This window comes from Eleutherodactylus coqui, chromosome 5 (assembly GCF_035609145.1).
Source record: "Eleutherodactylus coqui strain aEleCoq1 chromosome 5, aEleCoq1.hap1, whole genome shotgun sequence".
Taxonomy (NCBI): domain Eukaryota; kingdom Metazoa; phylum Chordata; class Amphibia; order Anura; family Eleutherodactylidae; genus Eleutherodactylus; species Eleutherodactylus coqui.
In genome coordinates, this window is record NC_089841.1 from 140,175,481 (window position 1) to 140,193,313 (window position 17,833).

General features: G+C 41.6%; 1 protein-coding gene across 6 annotated transcripts in view; it reads right to left on the reverse strand.

Moving 5' to 3' along the window:
• Positions 1-16,315: 16,315 nt before the first annotated feature.
• ATXN2 (ataxin 2) overlaps positions 16,316-17,833 on the reverse strand; it is a 97,086-nt gene continuing 95,568 nt past the window's right edge. For all 6 annotated transcript variants that reach the window (XM_066603248.1, XM_066603245.1, XM_066603244.1 and 3 more), the window contains 2 exons: positions 17,051-17,216; positions 16,316-16,955 (listed from right to left, as the gene is read on the reverse strand). In XM_066603248.1, the coding sequence (XP_066459345.1) occupies positions 16,927-16,955; positions 17,051-17,216 (195 nt within the window). In that variant the 3' untranslated portion in view covers positions 16,316-16,926. The remainder of the gene's footprint in view (positions 16,956-17,050; positions 17,217-17,833) is intronic.

Below are 17,833 nucleotides of genomic sequence, written 5' to 3' on the forward strand. Positions count from 1 at the left end.
CACAAGTCCTATGATTTGATGGTAGATGCAGGAATAAACAGGCTCTGTCCCCCAAAAAAGCTTCACTTGTGAGAATTGCTTCCATAGGCAGTGATAACTGGTTGCGCCAACTATAGCATTACATCTATTTTCAATTTGAAGTAGGGGCGTAACTATAGGGGAATGGGTTTCACCTGGGCCCACAAGCCTTAGGGGGTCCATAAGGCCTCTTCTCCATATAGGGAGCCCAGTACTATAAATAAAGCCTAGTTTGGGGCCCTCTAACAGAGTTTGCATTGGGACCCCAGAGCTTCAAGTTACACCTCTGATTTGAATGGTTGTCCAACTTAATTTTGTTATATAGTTTTGGACTCCTCTGTACCCAAAACTATATTTTGGCATTACACTCAGCATTTCTAGTGCCACAGCAGGTCTTCTGGCCTGGTGATGTCCCGTAAACCTGTTATGTGGGCTTCTAATGTAAAAGCCTTGGCTACTGATGATCCATGTTGAGGTCTCCCATTGGCTGCAGCAGTCACACTGCAGCCAAAGTAAATAGAAGACCAGAGGTTCAGAGACACGGCAGGGGAGCAGCGCCACGGCGGAGAGGCGACTATTGTTTTTTTTTATATATAACATGTCCCCCGCTGCCACCAATGTATGTCTTAGTTAGAAAACCTTTCAAAAGAAAATATAAAATTGTATACAAATTAGAATGGTTTCCCCATAAATAACATACTATTATTGTTATTACTGGATGAGCGGAGAATAAAGGCCAGTGTATATGGCAGCATCTGTGCTCCTTGGTCCTCACCAGAATTGGAAATGACAAAACACAGCCATGGCAAAGTCCCTAAAGTTGAACTTTTCTAGTTTGTCATGAATGTCACGTTTTTTTAATTGGAAGGTTCGATATTTTAATTTAATTGAATGACATTTAAAGTTCTTGTGAAATGTCTGCTAATTTGTTTTTCTTTTTGGCTGCCAGTGTGATTCACATGTTTATAGTGAAAGCTCTCTTTGGGAATATTGGATTAATGTGCTGTTGTGTCATATCCGGTGCTAGTAAGGTAAACGTTTGGTACCATAAATGGAAAAAAAGACTGATATTCAAAGATCCCAGTGCCCTGGAAACTTGCTAGATGGTCATGTCACAGTGGAGGAAACGATCCAGACACATAGGACATACAGGGGCCAAGCCTTGTAGTGACAGTTTCTCCACCTATATTATTATAGGAAGTTGTGCTGTGAGCTTTACAAAGTTACTTGCCTCCACTTCAGTAATGATGCCTGTACACAGGGCAATTGTACACCCGGTCACCGACACCACTGCAAACAGGCAAATAGAGGTGGGCGGCCGGAAGAGATCTCCATCCCACTCCACCTCCATTCACAGAACGACTACCGCTCCTGTGTGATAGCACAGCGACCGACCGACCGTTCTGAGAGATGCTAGTTACTAAAGACATACTGTCTGACAACCACACGTTTGATGTAGCGATTAGGCAGTATTTCCTAAGCAACCAGACTGCCTCACAAGACTGGCCTGGCACTGAGCTGAAAACAGAGAATAAATACAGCTTTGGTAGCCCAAACACAAAAACAATTTACATCCCATAGAAACAATGAGCTATTTATGTTTATTAAACAAAAGACAAAAATGACTACACAGTTACAAATCACTTACACATAATTCATGCAGAGAATCAAAATAAGAGGGGGACCTGCAGAAAAGACAATGTAAGCAAGAGCAATGCAAAGGAAAAGGCCTAATAACCAAAAATCAATGTTAATTAAATAAAGTGCGTATGCATATAACAATAGTGCAAAAAGGAGATGTAATATAAACATATGAGCCTCGTGAGGGGTTATTAAAAGGCAGGTTCAGATACCCAAACTTGCTCCAAAAAGTTGCATGTAAGTCGAGGCAAAGTAAGTCCCTTTAGTGAGAACCCCATGGTTGCCTTGGCAGCAACCAGACCAATGTGATCCCTATCTCAACCTGTATTAGAAGGGTGGCTTCATGCCTTGCACTTTGAGCAAACTGGGTTCAGATATCTGTAGTGCATTTCATTACAACCTATTGACATACAGCAAAGGCCAGGTTCACAGGGGCGAGCGCAATATCGAGCCTACAACTTGCCAATGTGTGTTTTTCACACCGATGTGAGGCGTTTTTCATTCAAAACCACCTCAAATCGCTTCTGTGAAATTGCGATCCTCCGATGCACGTTCCACATGCGTCAGAGGATTGCAAGGGTTTCCCATTGATTTCCTCATGTGAGTGCCATGCAAAGTCTTGTAAGGTGCTAATGAAAACAGACGAGGGAATGGCAAAAAATATTCACGAGCATTTCTTTGGTTTTTTTTCCCCCCCTCCCACCAATGCGGCGAGGAAAAAAATTGTGGCATGTTCTAAGTCCATTCAAAATATTTGTGCGCATTTTGTGCATCTTGCAACGCAGGAAAAAAACTCACCCGGGTCAATGTAGCCTAACACTGTGTTTTTGCTCACTTTTAGTACATTGTTTTCCAAAGGGATTTTTTTTCTGAAAGGCAGCATGTTCCAGCTTTTGCATTTTTTTCCCATAGACTCCTGGAAAAAAAAATGTGCATCTGTATTAAAAAAAATCCCACACAAAAAGCAGTTAAACACTTAAGATTCATATCATTTTACTAGAGAAAAAAAACTGCGTGAAGGAAACCTTAAACAAAGTTTGCTTTAAATCCACGAGGTCCTAAAATCCATCACTGTTTTCTGTGGAGCAATCTGTTGACTTGGGAGACCTTTACGAGAAATCATTGGATGTTTTAAAGAATGTGAAATGCTCCGTTTTTTTAGTTTTTTTTAACTTTGTATGAAAACCTGCCCGGCAACGCTATAGGACGACCCCAGTGCGGTATGGTAGGAGGCAGAATATTGCTGATAGAATGTGAAAGCAATCAGTTTGGTCTCCTCTCACAAGACACCGTGTCTTCTTGTCCTATAGTCACTTTTTTCATTTCGAATTCTTGTTGGTTTTGGCTGTAAAATGGTAATCGGAAGAGGAAGTAACCGCACACATTTCTGAGAGATTTTCTTGGCAGGCCGCAGTATAACATCCAGCTGTGCTAATGAAAATAGATCATTTCAAACACTAATAGTCAGTCATCTCACATACATGTTCAAGCAGCATTAAGTAGTTCAGGACGTTACCTCAAATTTCATTTTCTTAACCTTTTCAGCTCTGCAGCTTGTCAGATGTTCTTACAATACGTTGTTGTTTAGACAGCTGAGTCAAGCAATTCATAACGGCTTCATATTGACGCTTTCTCTTCCATATCAGATGTGTAGAGCCGACTGGTCTTCCTATGTAAAGTAAACTAATAATCTAGCTATTGATATATATAGTCAGTACCCTCAAGCATCACAGTGCCATACAACTCTGAGGTTGTACAGATCCATGATGTACACATACATTGGTCTTTACATGCAACTAGAGCTCAGTTCTGTCTGACAGCAGCGAGTAGATGCCCGTGTAAACACCACTCGTGTTCTAGAATTGTGGTGACAATAGTACATTATACATTTTCTTGCAGTGCGCTCTCACCAATCTAGAGGTATGCCAAAAAAAAAAAAACTAAAACTCATGCGCCACGCAGTATTTGATAATGAAAACGGTAGGAGAGCAGGATAAAACCTCAGGACTGTTGGACATTTTTTTTTATTAAATATTTTTATTTATTTTAATTCACAGAGGTTTTATGCAGCTTACCTAATGCTTTCAGTGCCAGACAGAATGGAGCATGTAATATAATTTTTTCCCCAAAACCTCTGTAGATACACATCTACTACTAACAGTACAATTGGTATCATTTTCTAGTATTTACAATTAAACGTTATGGAGAACTTTGTGTATAAAAAAAATTAATACATTACTATGTCCCTGTGTTTTGCTTTGGAGACTGTCAACCCTCAATGAGAGCAGCATAACATAGTGCATGTCAGACATTACAGGGATGGGTCTGCAGTGTAGATATGTGCAGTAGTTTTGGAGAAACTTGCATTCAACTAGTCCTGCATAGCCACACCCACCCTGCCCTCCAGCTAGCAACTAGCAGCTCACTCTGTCCAGTAATAGGTAGACAGCAATCAATCATTGGCTGGAGGGTGGGGTGGGTGTGGCTATGCAGCTCATGAAGATCCAAGACTACTTCAAGTAGTCCTCTATGCATGTGCTGCTACTGATAAAAGGCTGCTCATTTCACACAGGCGAGTGTGATATCGTGCTTGCCAACGTGCGATGTCCCCACGGATGTTGAGCATTAAAAACGCCCTGCATCACATCAGGGAAGTAACAATCCACAGATGAGGTTCTTGGGAGTATTTCCCATTGTTTTCATTGGGTAACATCGCATCACACACCGTGTGATGCTCTGCCGACCAAATTAAAACAATGGGCGATGCATTAAAAGGGAACACTCAAAGATAAGACACGTCATGATTTTTTCCCGTGATGAAAGAAAAAAAAAAAAAAAAAATCACAAGAATAGGTTTCATATTCCTGTGAGATGGGAGTTTCGCAACACACAAATCTCATGCAATTTTCTCAGCCAACTGATAACTGCCTCAGCCTTGAAAAATAGTTGTCTGTAGCAGTAGCTCAGTGAATGTCAATCTGATCATATTAAAAATCTGGGGCATCTCTAGATTACAAGACTAAAAGACGATCATCCTCCGAATAATTGCGGGAAACGGCTAACTTGGGCGATAGTCGTTTTGCCTACACGAGCTGCTGGCAGGGCACAAAGCAATAAATAATTCACCTGTTGGGGTCATGTGGTTAAAACCTAGCATCTATTGGCCCGTGTAAAGAATCGTTCATTTCTGAATGCCTGTTGGCAGTGAATGGAGGCCGGCAGCCGGAGTGATGTCCAGTTGGCTCACTCATTTACAGAACGACTATCACTTCTGTGTGAAAGCACAAGAGCGATCGTCTGTGGCACGACTGCTTACGCGCCCCACAATCGTCCCATGTCAAGGTACCTTACGTTTACGCTGGCATACATTGTGGTGAGGCAGCAGAAGAATGCCAGGATCACAAACACTTGCTTCTATGGAAAACGGTGGTTGTATTTTTTCCTTCAGTTAAAGCCAATAGGGAAAAGCTGTCACCAACCACGATAAATGCTGAAGTGTGAGCGAAAAGTACTATGAAATGCAGAGTGATCTATGCCTTTACACATCTTATTCACATTGGGGCTAGAGGAGTGTAACATTTGGCACAAAAAAAGCAAAGTGTAAGCTTAGCTTTAGACGTTTACTGTATTTAGGAGTGTTACATAGCTCCGCAGGAACATCGTTTACCAACGTATTCCGTGTAACAAATTACATTGTGTAAGGTTTAAAAATAAGATTTAATTGCTTTAAATTTTGATATGCAAATTTTAAAGTGAAAGCTGTATTTGTGTACAGATTCCTGCAACATGCAAATGTCCAAGAAGTGAGTGACATTCTGTCCGTTCCAATTGTTCATTCAGTATTAACAAATACTCACAGGAAATGCTATGGACTCCTATTCTAGGTGCTCTTTGGGGTCATTTGCATACCTGAATCAAAAATGTTCCTAGATTTGCTTAAAATAAAACACATTCTATGGTTGTCTTATCATAAATTTGAAGACGCTGTATTGAATGTAGTAGCCATGCCCAAAGATTTAAATGTAACATGTTCACATAGAGCAACTGGTCCGAAAAGGACCAGGAAGCCCAAAACACAGAATATACTGACAATAGGAGTACAAATATACAAAACATCAGTCTAGAGTCTGAATATGACTTCTGCACATACATCTATATTGTAAGGGACGTCTAATGAAGGACTTCTATGACACGGTGGGAGGGTGTTCAGCAGTTTGGACACTCGCCAATGCTAGGTATGAGGGGGTCCAGCACCCTTTTTATGATTTGAGGAACCTCTCAATTGAAATGAATGGGAATTACTGAAACCTAAAAGGTTACATTATAGTCATAGCTGGATAGTTTATTTTTAATGGGGTTTTCTGAGGGGGAATACCCCAACCATTGGATGGCCTATACTTTCCCAGCGTTGTATATGACTGCAGTTTGCTTGACTGTATAGCACCTGTTCGGCACAACTATTTTTGATATCCTCTTCTAACCCCTTTTATCAATGAGTGGTTTATGTCCGTAGGATCCTCTTTTGCTGAAGGTTTTTCCTAAGTCACACAGTTCTCTGTATACTTTCTACACCGTTGCATGAACAACCCCAAAATGCAGGTTTTTAAATAATGTCCTTGACTAATCTAACACAGATGACCATGCCAAGTTCAAAGTCACTCAGAGTGCGTTCCTCACACTGAAATTGAACCATGGAAAACTTGCTCACTTGACATTATGCTGCACTCCAGGGTCATGTGTGTAATTTCCAGACATTGAAGCTCTGCTCATTAAAGACCAGCGAGCATTCAGTGGATATGTATGTACTACTGTAGTATCATAAAGCTGACCCAGGTATGAAGAGCTCATCCCTGTTTTCATAACCTAGTAGAGATGGCCCCCTACTTACATAGGTTCTGTTCCAGTAGACTGTTTGTATGTCCGCACTGCCTTTGTGCTTAAAACCTGAAATGCTATAATGCACAACACCCGTTCTAATAAAATCGTGTGGGTACAGTAAGGTCCCCTGTCCACAGCCGATGCGGAATATCGCTACCGATATTCCGCTGCGGGAGAGCGCTGTCAGGTCTCCGAGGTGAGCCTATCTTATAGATAGGCTCACTGCGGAGAACTGGCGGCAAATCGTGATTTAAATCCCTTGAGGGGAGAAGCGCTACGATTCTCCGCTCGTGGACACCGGCGCTGCACTTTCCATAGCAACACTATGGAAAACTCCACACAGCGTGATATCGCCAGCGGATCATCGCCCATGGACAGGCAGCCTTAGAGACATGGTTTAAGACCTACGCTACTTCTGTTCACTGCTGCAGTTACTCAGCAGACATGCGAACTATGTTAGGGCTCCTTCACACTGGCAAGGGCGATAGCGCCCTCACACTCCCTTGCATCACTGCAGGGCTGAAGGAATCACCCCCCCCCCCCCCCCCCCCCCCAGAGGATCGCATAGTTCTCCCATTGTTTTCAATGAGGCCTGTGCTGCTGCTGCCGCTGGCCCCATTGAAAGCGATGGGCGAAATCGCAAAAAAGATGGAACATGCTGCGATTATTTTTTTTCCTGCATAGAAACACGGTGCCATGCAGGAAAACATCGCAAATGTGAACGACCTCATTAAAAAAAAAAAAGGGTTTCATATCTGTGCATTTCACAACACACAAATCTCGCACGATTTTGACACCAGTGTGGAGGCCCCCTCACGTGCTAACTTTTAACTTGGTCAGCTTTGTTCATATGTACTGAAGTTCGTAACTTGACCGTTCACAGGTACGGGACTATCTGTAGTCAATATGCTTCCATTCTTCCAATACATATTATGTAAGCGATTACCCTATATTGTAAGCCGATCCTAAGGGTGGATTCACACGAGCGTGTTTGTGTGCGTACAGTTGTGTGCACAAAAACACGCTCCTATTAGAACGATTGGTTCCCTAAGCTGTGTTCACATGTCCGTGTTTTACAGGCGTGCAAATGCACGTACCTGCAAAACATAGGACATGCGTGCACCATAGGTCCGTGGTGCGCATCAATATTCCCCAGCAGGGAGACCCCTTGTCACTGAACACTGTGACAGCACGATCACAGTGATCGGTGCCAGGAGGACACCCCCCCCCTTGGGGAGTAAAGAATCCTTTACTCCCATTGCTTTCAATGGCACCGGCACTTCTGCATTCACATTGAAAGCAACAGGCTGTTGGCAAGCCCTGCAGGGATTTTCAGGGAAGGGCTTTAAATATAAGCCTTTTCCATAACAATCATCCCTAGAATGTGTTAAAAAAAAAATGGAATAAAAGAAACTCACCTCTCCTTAGCAGTCAGGACTTAGGTGCGTCTAGCCTGTCTTCTCCCTGCACTGCTCTGAAGTGCTTTCAGCAGGTGGGGATTTTAAATCCCCCACCTGCTGAAAGGGCTGTATCTGATTAGCTGAGAGCTCAGCCAATCACAGGCAGCTCTCAGCCCTTCATTGAATGACAGCCGAGTGCTGCCTGTGATTGGTCACAGGACTCTAGCAATCACAGGCAGCACCTGGCCATTCATAGAATTCAATGAATGGCCAAGCACTGCCTGGAATTGGCTGATCAGGCAATGTATGCAGGCATAAAAATCATTGTTGGCTCGTTCACTTATCATTCAGCTTAACAAATGAGCCAACAATGTATCTGCCTGTATAAAGAGGATGCACGGGCCAACTAGTGAACTCTACACCAAAAGATCATTTGAATGAGTGAATATCAAATGGACCCTAACAGCAGGGGAACCTGAAACAAACTTGTCATTCATGACAAGCGGATTATACAAAGCAGACAACCCCTTAAATGAACTATTAAAATATAACTTTTAGGTGAAATGTCAGACTATTTCCCAGTATTTTCCTCTCCATTGCCCAGATCATTATAGTAGGAAACGACTATGGGGGAGATTTATCATGAGCAGTTTTGTTGCAACTTTGTTTATACTTCTGTCTAATTCTTCAAACTTCACACGCAGCATGTTAAATCAGGCGCAAACACCTTCTTTCTCTGTGGTGTGAAAGCTCATGCAGTTACTGCGCCTCAAATTTTTTTTTTTTAAAGTTGCACGTTCTAAATGAAGTTTAAACTGCTACACCACCTAAATCATGTCCAGAACCAGAGACCGAAATGACAATGGTGTGAACCGGCCGCACAGTCACTAGTCTAGAAAAAGGCAAATTTTGGGCCAAATCTAGGCACAATAATTTTGATGAATCTCCCCCTATATTTCTATATATTTTCTGAAGAATTTGTTCGTTTCTCCTCTGTTCAATCAACATACAAGGGTCATGCTATGCTGCTAGGTAACAAGCCTGTGAATGAAAAACCGTACATGTAGGTTACTGCAGTCCAGAAATGAGCCATATACTATTGGCCCATTTTGTGGCATGTGAGACTTACTTCATGACACAATTAACCTGCAATTTAAGTTTTGCTTAGTGTGAAATAGGATTTAAAAAAAAAAAAAAATTGAGGTATGTTTCAGTAGAAAAATCATACATGGTTGTCTAGTACTGCAGCTTTTCTGGATCTTCCATGTTTCTGAATTGACAAGATAGTTCAAAATGGCAACAGTGACCCCTGCAGGTGAAAATTGAAGATTCCCCCAAACTATGATGGGAAATTGGAGTCTAATCTGTTTACTTTTTGCTTTTATGAATGAAGCTCAATTTTCAAATTTGCTCAAGTAAACCTTGATGTTTGATTAGATCTACCTTTGCACAAATTGCAGAATGTTTGCAGTATAGACATCTGGAGTGTTATTGTTCTTGGCCCATAAACAGCATTGGACAAGATTTGCCTTTATAACATGCAGCAGCCTTTTATTAGCTAAATTAACATTTATGAACGTCCTATCTGTAAGTGCATTATCCATTGAACTGCATTTGGGCGTATTCATCATTGCACTCCTAGCAGGTTGGTGGAAACCAGAACAGTAGTACTAGGCAGTGACTGCTGTCCGCTCTCTCCCTCCTACTCCTGGCTAGCTGTACTCCACGTATGCACCCTTCAAAAGGGCACTTCTACAGGTTACAGAACTCCACGGGTGTGTTTGTCCCGTGTTTAGGATCCCAGGCCAGCCAGCTGAGCCGAGATATGCCGATATCGATTCATGAGCATTGCATGTTCATTTCTCATCCATGAAATGGACAGGAGTAGCTTTTTTTTTTTTTTGGTCCCATGCGGACTGTGGGGAAATGTGGCCATGTGCTGTCCATGGAATTACACTGACAGCCCCCACCCCAAGTCCATTATTTTTTATGGCAATGTAGGAATGACCATAGGACTTTGCACTGTGATAATTTAAAGGTACACAGACGGCCTGCACCATGAGCGATCACTGACTTATTTTAGTATGCTAGTAGACTATGTTAAACACATTCTGCAGACTATTCAGATTATGTACTGCATATGTAACTTATTTTTCAGTATTTTGCTAGAATGTACAGATCCAATGTTAAATGACAACTTGCTTTCTCTACAAAGTATTCTGGTATCTGTATAGAAATTAACACATTTCATAATGAATGTGCATATGCATTTTTATATTGCCAGCACTTATTATGCTGTCACATTAGCTGTCCATTTATCGGAATTGGGCCTGCAGAAATGTGCACTCAAACCAAGCAATTCTAATGAACTAAATTAACTTTTTTTTTAAATTCTGAAACCTATTAAAATTGATGCTTATTGTCTTTCCCCTTTACAGAATGAAGGCAGAAAAAATAAAATAAAACAAACCTCAATAAAATGAAGACATTAATGACTTCTGTCAGTCTGCAGGCAAGAACTTAGGCCTCATGTCCACGGGGAAAATCAGGCCCGCTACGGATTCTCCATGGAGAATCTGTAGCGGGTCCCTCCTGCCCCGCAGACATGAGGCATAAAAATAAGAATAAACTTACCTCCCGCCCGCTCCGGATCCTTCCTTCGCTGCGGCGTCATCTTCTCTGCGTCGCAGCCGGATCTTCTTTCTTCGGTCCGGCGGATGCGCAGGATGACGTCGGCGACGTGCCCCGCGCATGCGGCGGCCCGAAGAAAAAAGATCCGTCCGCGACGGAGAGAAGATGGAGCCGCGGCGAAGGGAAGAACCTGAGCGGGTGAGTAAATTCCTATTTTGGTCTCCCGCGGATCCGGACGGCTTCCATAGGCTTCAATAGAAGCCCGCGGGAGCCGTCCCCGTGGGAGACCCGCACAAAAATGGAGCATGGTCCAGATTTTTTCATGCTCCATTTTTAAAAAAATCACTTTTATTGACCATCCACGGGTATTTATCTACCCGCGGGTGGTCAATGCATCCCTATGGGATGCGGATCCGCGGGTAGGAGAAGAGTTAAAATCCGCTGTGGATTTTAATTCTTCTTTTGCCCGTGGACATGAGGCCTTAAGGGTACATTCACACAGGGCCGCATTTATAGTAGCATTTAGAATATAAATCTCGGATATTAAGGATGACAGTTTGATTAATTTACCAAACTAGCCAATCATTCACCCAGACTTTCTTCTCCTAAGAATCTATTACTCAAAGTTCTATTTAATCTACATTTAATACATTTTTCCCCCATAAGCAGGTTGGGTGCATTCACACTTGTCCAGTGGGCAATTATAACAACTGAAAGCTCTAACAAGTGCGGCTCATATGACTGAAGGTACTCGATTGATCTTATTAAAAGGGGTTGTCCCGCAAAGTTTTTTTCTCATTACATCCAGCCCATAGTCAGAAACATTTCTTGTATTTACACTTATTAAAAAGGTTTCTATCCCCAGAAATTTCAGGACTATTAAAATAGTGCCATCTGCTGCCTCTAATTGTGTCCACCTCAGTAGTTTTTGCAACCGTCAGTCTTCTCTCTGCTGTATTACAAAGGCTTCCTTCAAATTTTGCATTTTTTTTGCAACATTTTGGAACAGCGAAAAACCACATACATTGTTAAAAATCCATTTTAATGAGCATATGAGCTTTCATGCTGTGGTTCAAACGTGCAGCAAAGAATGTTAAGTGTGAATGCCGCCATAGAAGCAAAACTGAGTCAGTGGGCCTAACTTGGAATATTCATAGAGGTGGACTGGACACAGAAAAGCTCTTCAAAAAGAAACAGGAGATGGCGCTATTCCAACAGTGCTGGAATATCTGAGGCTAGAACTGGAAACGGTTGTTATGGGATAGAGTGAACTACAAACAATATTTTTCATGGAACAACCCCTTTAAAAGCAAGAACAAATGTGTTCCAATGACAAGAATGCTATGCTAGAATAGGGATTGTAAAAGTATAGCATCAGTAGCCCAAGGAAACCAGACACTGCCATAAATAGGAAAGGACTGACAATTAAAGAGTTCACAATGTACCAAACCAGATGCTATAATTGTAATAGGAATATTACTTCTGGAGCTACTGTAATTCAATGAAAATGGCCAAGAACTGAAAACAAATCTACAGCTGGGGCCAAAGATTTTGAGACGGACACAAATTTTGCTGCTGCAGTGTTTTTAGATCCTTTAGTCAGATGTTTCAATCTACTGCAGCTCAATTACAAGCATTTCATATGTTTTTAAACTTTTGACAAATACATCAAGTTAGAAGTGCATTCACACTGGCGAGTTTCACGTGCGATAGGGATACGGACAGAACTCGCACGTGATTACAATGTGTTTATTCACGAGAGATTTTTTTTTGTCCACAACCATGCTGGGATTTAAAAAGAAATAAAAGCACATCATGTCCTATTTTTGGGCAAATCCTCATAAGGAATCGCCTATTATATCCTATAGGATCTTTAAAAAAATAAATCACATTGCACCTTACAGGTGTGATTTGTAGGCGAGGGATTCAGTTTTTACCAGCTGCTGAACGGCTTCCGAGCCAAATCCTGACTGATGGCAGCCCATTCCTGCCTAACCATTGCTTGGCGTTTATCATAATTTGTTTCCGTTTGTCCACCGGTTCTTAATGGGATTGAGATCTGGTCATGGATCCAAAAGTTCTGCGTTTTGTTCACTGAGCCACTTCCTTCTCACTTTTGCCTTGTGACATGCTGCTCCATCATGCTGGAGCAAGCATTGTTCATCACCAGGTTGTTCTCTGATGGTCGGCAGAAGTTGCTCTTAGAGGTGATTTAGAAACCAATCTTTATTCATGGCAGTGTTTTTAGGCAAAATTGTGAATGAGCCCACTCCTTTTGCCACTGATCTGTCCAAGCAACGAAGACCCAGACGCCATACTGGCGGATACTGTCAAGGCTGATACTGGCATGGATATCAACCAACTGAAAGAAGCTATGCAAAACCGAAAACCATGGAGGGAGCTCGTCTTTAGTCGTTCATGACCTTCAGTGACCCTAAACAGCTAACCACCACCACTCCATTGGATGAAAAGCAACCCCACTCATGAATGACCTCAGGATGCTTTACGGTTGGCAGACACAGGGCTCATGGTAGAGCTCCCCTTTTCTTCTCCAGACAATCATTCCTCAAGATGTTCCAAAGGGGGCTTCATCGGAGAAAACACCTTTACCCCAGCGCTCTGCAGTCCAATCCCTGTACTTCCTGCACAATCTCACTGTCCTTGATGCTTTCCTTGGAGAGAAGTGGCTTCTTTGCTTCCCTTCTTGACACCAGGCCGGCCTCATTGTGTACAGAAGCACCGATACCTGCCTGCTGCCATTCCTGAGCAAGATCTGCACTGGTGCTGACCAGATACCGTAGGTGAACCCTCTTTAGGAGACGGTCATGGCACTTGCTGGACATCACAGCAATGATGTTAGCGGGTCATGGTGTGGCAGGTCTGAAATTCTGTGGAAATGTGTTGTAATTAAGATAATTCTCATAGCAAGAAATGACTTGCAATTTATAGCAATTCATCACTCTTCATAACAATCTAACAAAGAGTACCTGCACATTGCACTTTCACCTTCGGAGCGCTCCTGCCCCGTCTGCCTTTTACGGCTCCTTCTGGCAGCTGAAGACGGCCCTTTATAGCACTTTGTTGGCTCCTTCTGACAGCTGAAGACTGCCACATAAGGCAGGCAGAGCAGAAGCGCGCCAAGGGTGAAAGTGCAAGTGCTCTAATGCAAATTCCAACTATAAACACTGAAGCAGCAGACTATGTAAAAACCAAACTTTGTGCCGCTCTCAAAAGTTTGGCCACAATGGTAATTCTGCGACAGATAGCGTCAGAGTCCTGGAGGTATAAATATGTATTATGGAGCTAGATTTGAAAATTAGTAGTAGACCTGAGCATAGGCACATTATGTGCACATAAATCCACCCTTTTAGGATTCTTCACAGCTGCATTGTTTTCCTGTACCTCCTACAAAATGTAACACTTGGTTTAGTGTTAAAAGGACTATTAACCCTTTGCAATCCAATTTTGGATTTAGGGTTTTTCCTAGGGGGCTCTCTCTTACCGCCATTATAAAATGGCGCCATCTGCTGGCTAGAGCCAGTACTGCGGTATGGGACATTGCTGGAGAGGCCCCTGACAACAGAGTAATATACAGTAAGAATGCCCTGCCGGACGTCTTCCAACATCGGAGCTGTACAGCCTTCAATCAGAATTTCTTCAGACGTCAGACAGTGGATTGGAAAGGGTTAACGTTAGAAGATAATTCTTCGCCTAATAAGTTATAAACTATTTCAATATACCATCTCTTGTGTTTTTCCAAGATCCATGTATGCAGTCACTAACCAGAAACCTTCTGCTTACTTCAGATTTAAAAATATCTGCCCTGATTAGGTAATGGCCAGAAAGACATTCCGCACATAAGTGGATAAAGCTCTGATACACATACGGTCACCAGCCCTGTACCTATGGGAACACAAATTGAACATCGCAGCACCATGCAGGAAAACACTGCTAATGTGTGAATGAACCATTCAAAAAAATTGCTTTCATATTTGTGAGTCTCACAGCACACACATCTTGCACGATTTAGATAGAGCAGTTTGCCAGTTTCTTTGAAAATATTGTATTTAGTGCAGGTTGCATTCATTCTGACATGAGCGCCCAAGTTCTCTTATACACAATAGAGATTTTCATTTTAGTATGTAAAAAATAAATACCACACCTCTACAAATCTATTTTACAGCATGTCAGCCGTTCTGCATATTACCCCTACATTTGTCCCCTCCTAGTTCCATTTCCCTGGATGAAGCCATAGCGACCAGAATGAAAGCCTCAATTGTTTACATTTCATTTACAGAACTGTAACATGCAGCCGCACGGAGCGTTCGTTCCACCAAGATACTTACTAGGAGATTTACTAAAATGATCACGAAGCTTTCAACAAACCTCATATAAGTCAGTAGTGTAGGCATATAACAATTTTTAATACAACCAAAGGCTTGTTCACACCTGCGCTTGTGTTTTCCGTTTAGCTGTTCCATCTGAGGAGCAGCCAAACTGAAATCATTGGGAGCTTAAATGGAACCGCTGTTATCAAAAGGGAACCGAAGCACTTTTAAAAAAAACTAAATCAAAGTGAGCTGAACTGAAGACTAATGCAGACTGCTGCACCATGGCTATCACAAAAAAAAAAAGAAGTCTTTTTTTTAACATTAAAGTCATTGGGTAACATTTTAGCCCCCTTCTGTTCAATTTTGCATTTGTTTTTAAACTCTCCCCCGTTCTTTAAAAGCGGATCAGTCTACCAATCTGTTTAAAAAAAACAAAAAACACAAAAACATGATTTTGGTCTGTTGGAATTCTGGTTTTTAAATGGGATGGATAGCAAAACTGATCAGTTCAAAATAAATATCAAAACGCTGCTGTTAAGAAGACTTTGAAGTGGAGAAAGAAGTGTATTTCTCTGGCAGACTCCACTCCTCTTCTCCCTCCTAAACAGTTTACTCACCATGAAACACTGCTACAATCCATCTTGATAGACAAGACAGGCATGAAGACTCAATCTGGTTAAGATGACATTTGCCAATTGGCACTTGTTTAAGCAGCCTTTAACACAGGCCAATTCAGACTGCATGGGGGGGCGAATGATCATTTGCTTGATCATTGATCCCCCAATGCATTTTTACCATCGTTTGCAACACATCTATTTTTTACCCAAGGAGATAGGTTGCTAACAATGATTTTTTTACACAAAAGATCCAAATCCACAAAACGAGCATCTTGATCAGCTCTTCGGCAGATTACGACCCAAAAAACAAATGGATTTTGTGAAAATCTAGTTTTGTTGCTCAAAATAACCAATCCCAGCACAGCTTTTGCTTTGTTATAGAGCTCTGGAAAAGTAAAAGCTGCACAGATTGGTTACTAAGGGGAACAAAAGGCAGTTTTAGACAGTTTTCATAAATTTGACCAATTGGGCCTCATTTATCTAAATTTTTCCACTTCCCAGAATGATTACAAATAAGGACACAAGTAAATCCAATAGCTCTTGTACTTAGTTGGAGGCCTGGTGCCTTTCAATATAAAAACACAATCCATACGCAAATCATCGTATTTTGAACAGATTTTCCAAGTAGAAATACAGTATTGTTTTTAAGGGTTTGAATCACTGGAGAGGGGAGTAGAAACCGTGTGAGCACTGGTACTCGCCATGCCCGTTTAAGGGGGTTATGTAGGCACACTGCCCCTTTAGATAGGTGATATTTCTTGGATACAAAACCTTTTAAGAAATTAAACACAAAGTCAGCTTTCAGTTTTTAAAACTTTTTTAATTTTTATTTTTTTTTAAGTTTTTATTTTATATTATCTACAAAGTAAAAGTTTTTTCCTTAACTTAAAAGTTACTCCACTGTCGTAAGACAGCGGCCACATCAAACCTGATTCATAAATAATAATCCATCAGTTTGATGATAAGAATCTTACTGAATCGGTTTCAAGTTTAGACATAAAAAGGGGTTTTAGAGTCTTGATTTTTTTTTTGTTTTTAAGGTGAAGATAGCAGCAAGAATCACTCGTGTTATTTCCTTCGCTAGCTGATGAGTTCATAACTTAGAAGGGACTTTAAAAATAAATAACTTCCAGTTATCAGCAAGCAAAAGGTGGGGCTTTAGGAGAACCAATGCAGTGTACTGACAGCCTGCAAGCTCCTACCATGCCTCTACTCAGTTCGAATCTTTCCCACTGCAAGATGATTAGTTAGCATTCCTATTGGAGGTTAGCAGAAATCAGGATTTATTTTTTTATTTTAAAACAAAAATGAGAAATTCTAGATGTTGCAACTTCCACGGGAGGGAAGAAGTTGGTGGGAGAATTTTTGGCCTACAAAAGGGTTCCAGCCTTTTTCACAGAAACTCCAAGTTCAGAGCTGTTGTTGGTGATGTGCTTGCACTGAGGGACAAACAAAATAAGCGATTAGTACCTTGGACCTAGGCAAAAAAAAGTGTTCCTACATAAATATGTTAGCATTGTAAACCAATACTCACCTGGAGGATGTGTCATATAGGGGAAATGTGCAGTTGTGGAAACAGGAATGGGCTGTAGAGCACTCTGTGCAAGCGCTGCTTGAGGACCACCTGGTGGCTGCGCCGTCATCAGCATCATGGGATGGGCAGTTGGATGAGAAGGAACCATTCCCGACTGAACATGAGCCTAAGAGTGAATGAGATTTGAAAGTCAGACATGTTCGGATTCAATTAACGAAGGACTATAGATTTTAAACATTGGGGGGTGCTCTGGGTTTATCTATGCAAGGAGGTTTATAAGGGCTCATTCACATCTGCACTAAGGGTTTCCATTTTTCTGCTTCATTAAGGCAGCAGGAAACCTGCACCAAGTGGCTGAACGGATCCATCATATGATGGAACCAAATGGCACCAAACAGATCCCACTGACTATAATTGGGTCTATTGAGTTTCCGTCCAGTGTTTTAATGGAATTTGGCAATAAAGGATCCGAACAGAAGATATAACGTGTGAACAGAGCCAATTTATCTGCAGCTGAAAAAAAAAATAGTCTTTCAGAGTTGGGCTATCCAGAGAAAGCAGAAGAAAAAAAATGAAATATAAATTGCGCAAAGTCAATCTTATCTGCAGCCTACATACTTAAACTTGTATTTCCTGGCATATTTTCTTCATAGAGGCGAGTTCACACGCAGCAAAGTTTGAGCTGCAGAATGCGTGTTGAAATTCAGCAGCAAACTACAGTAGAATGTAAGTGAATGGTTTTAAACCCCAACAACTCTAAACACTAAGAAATCTGCAGCGGAA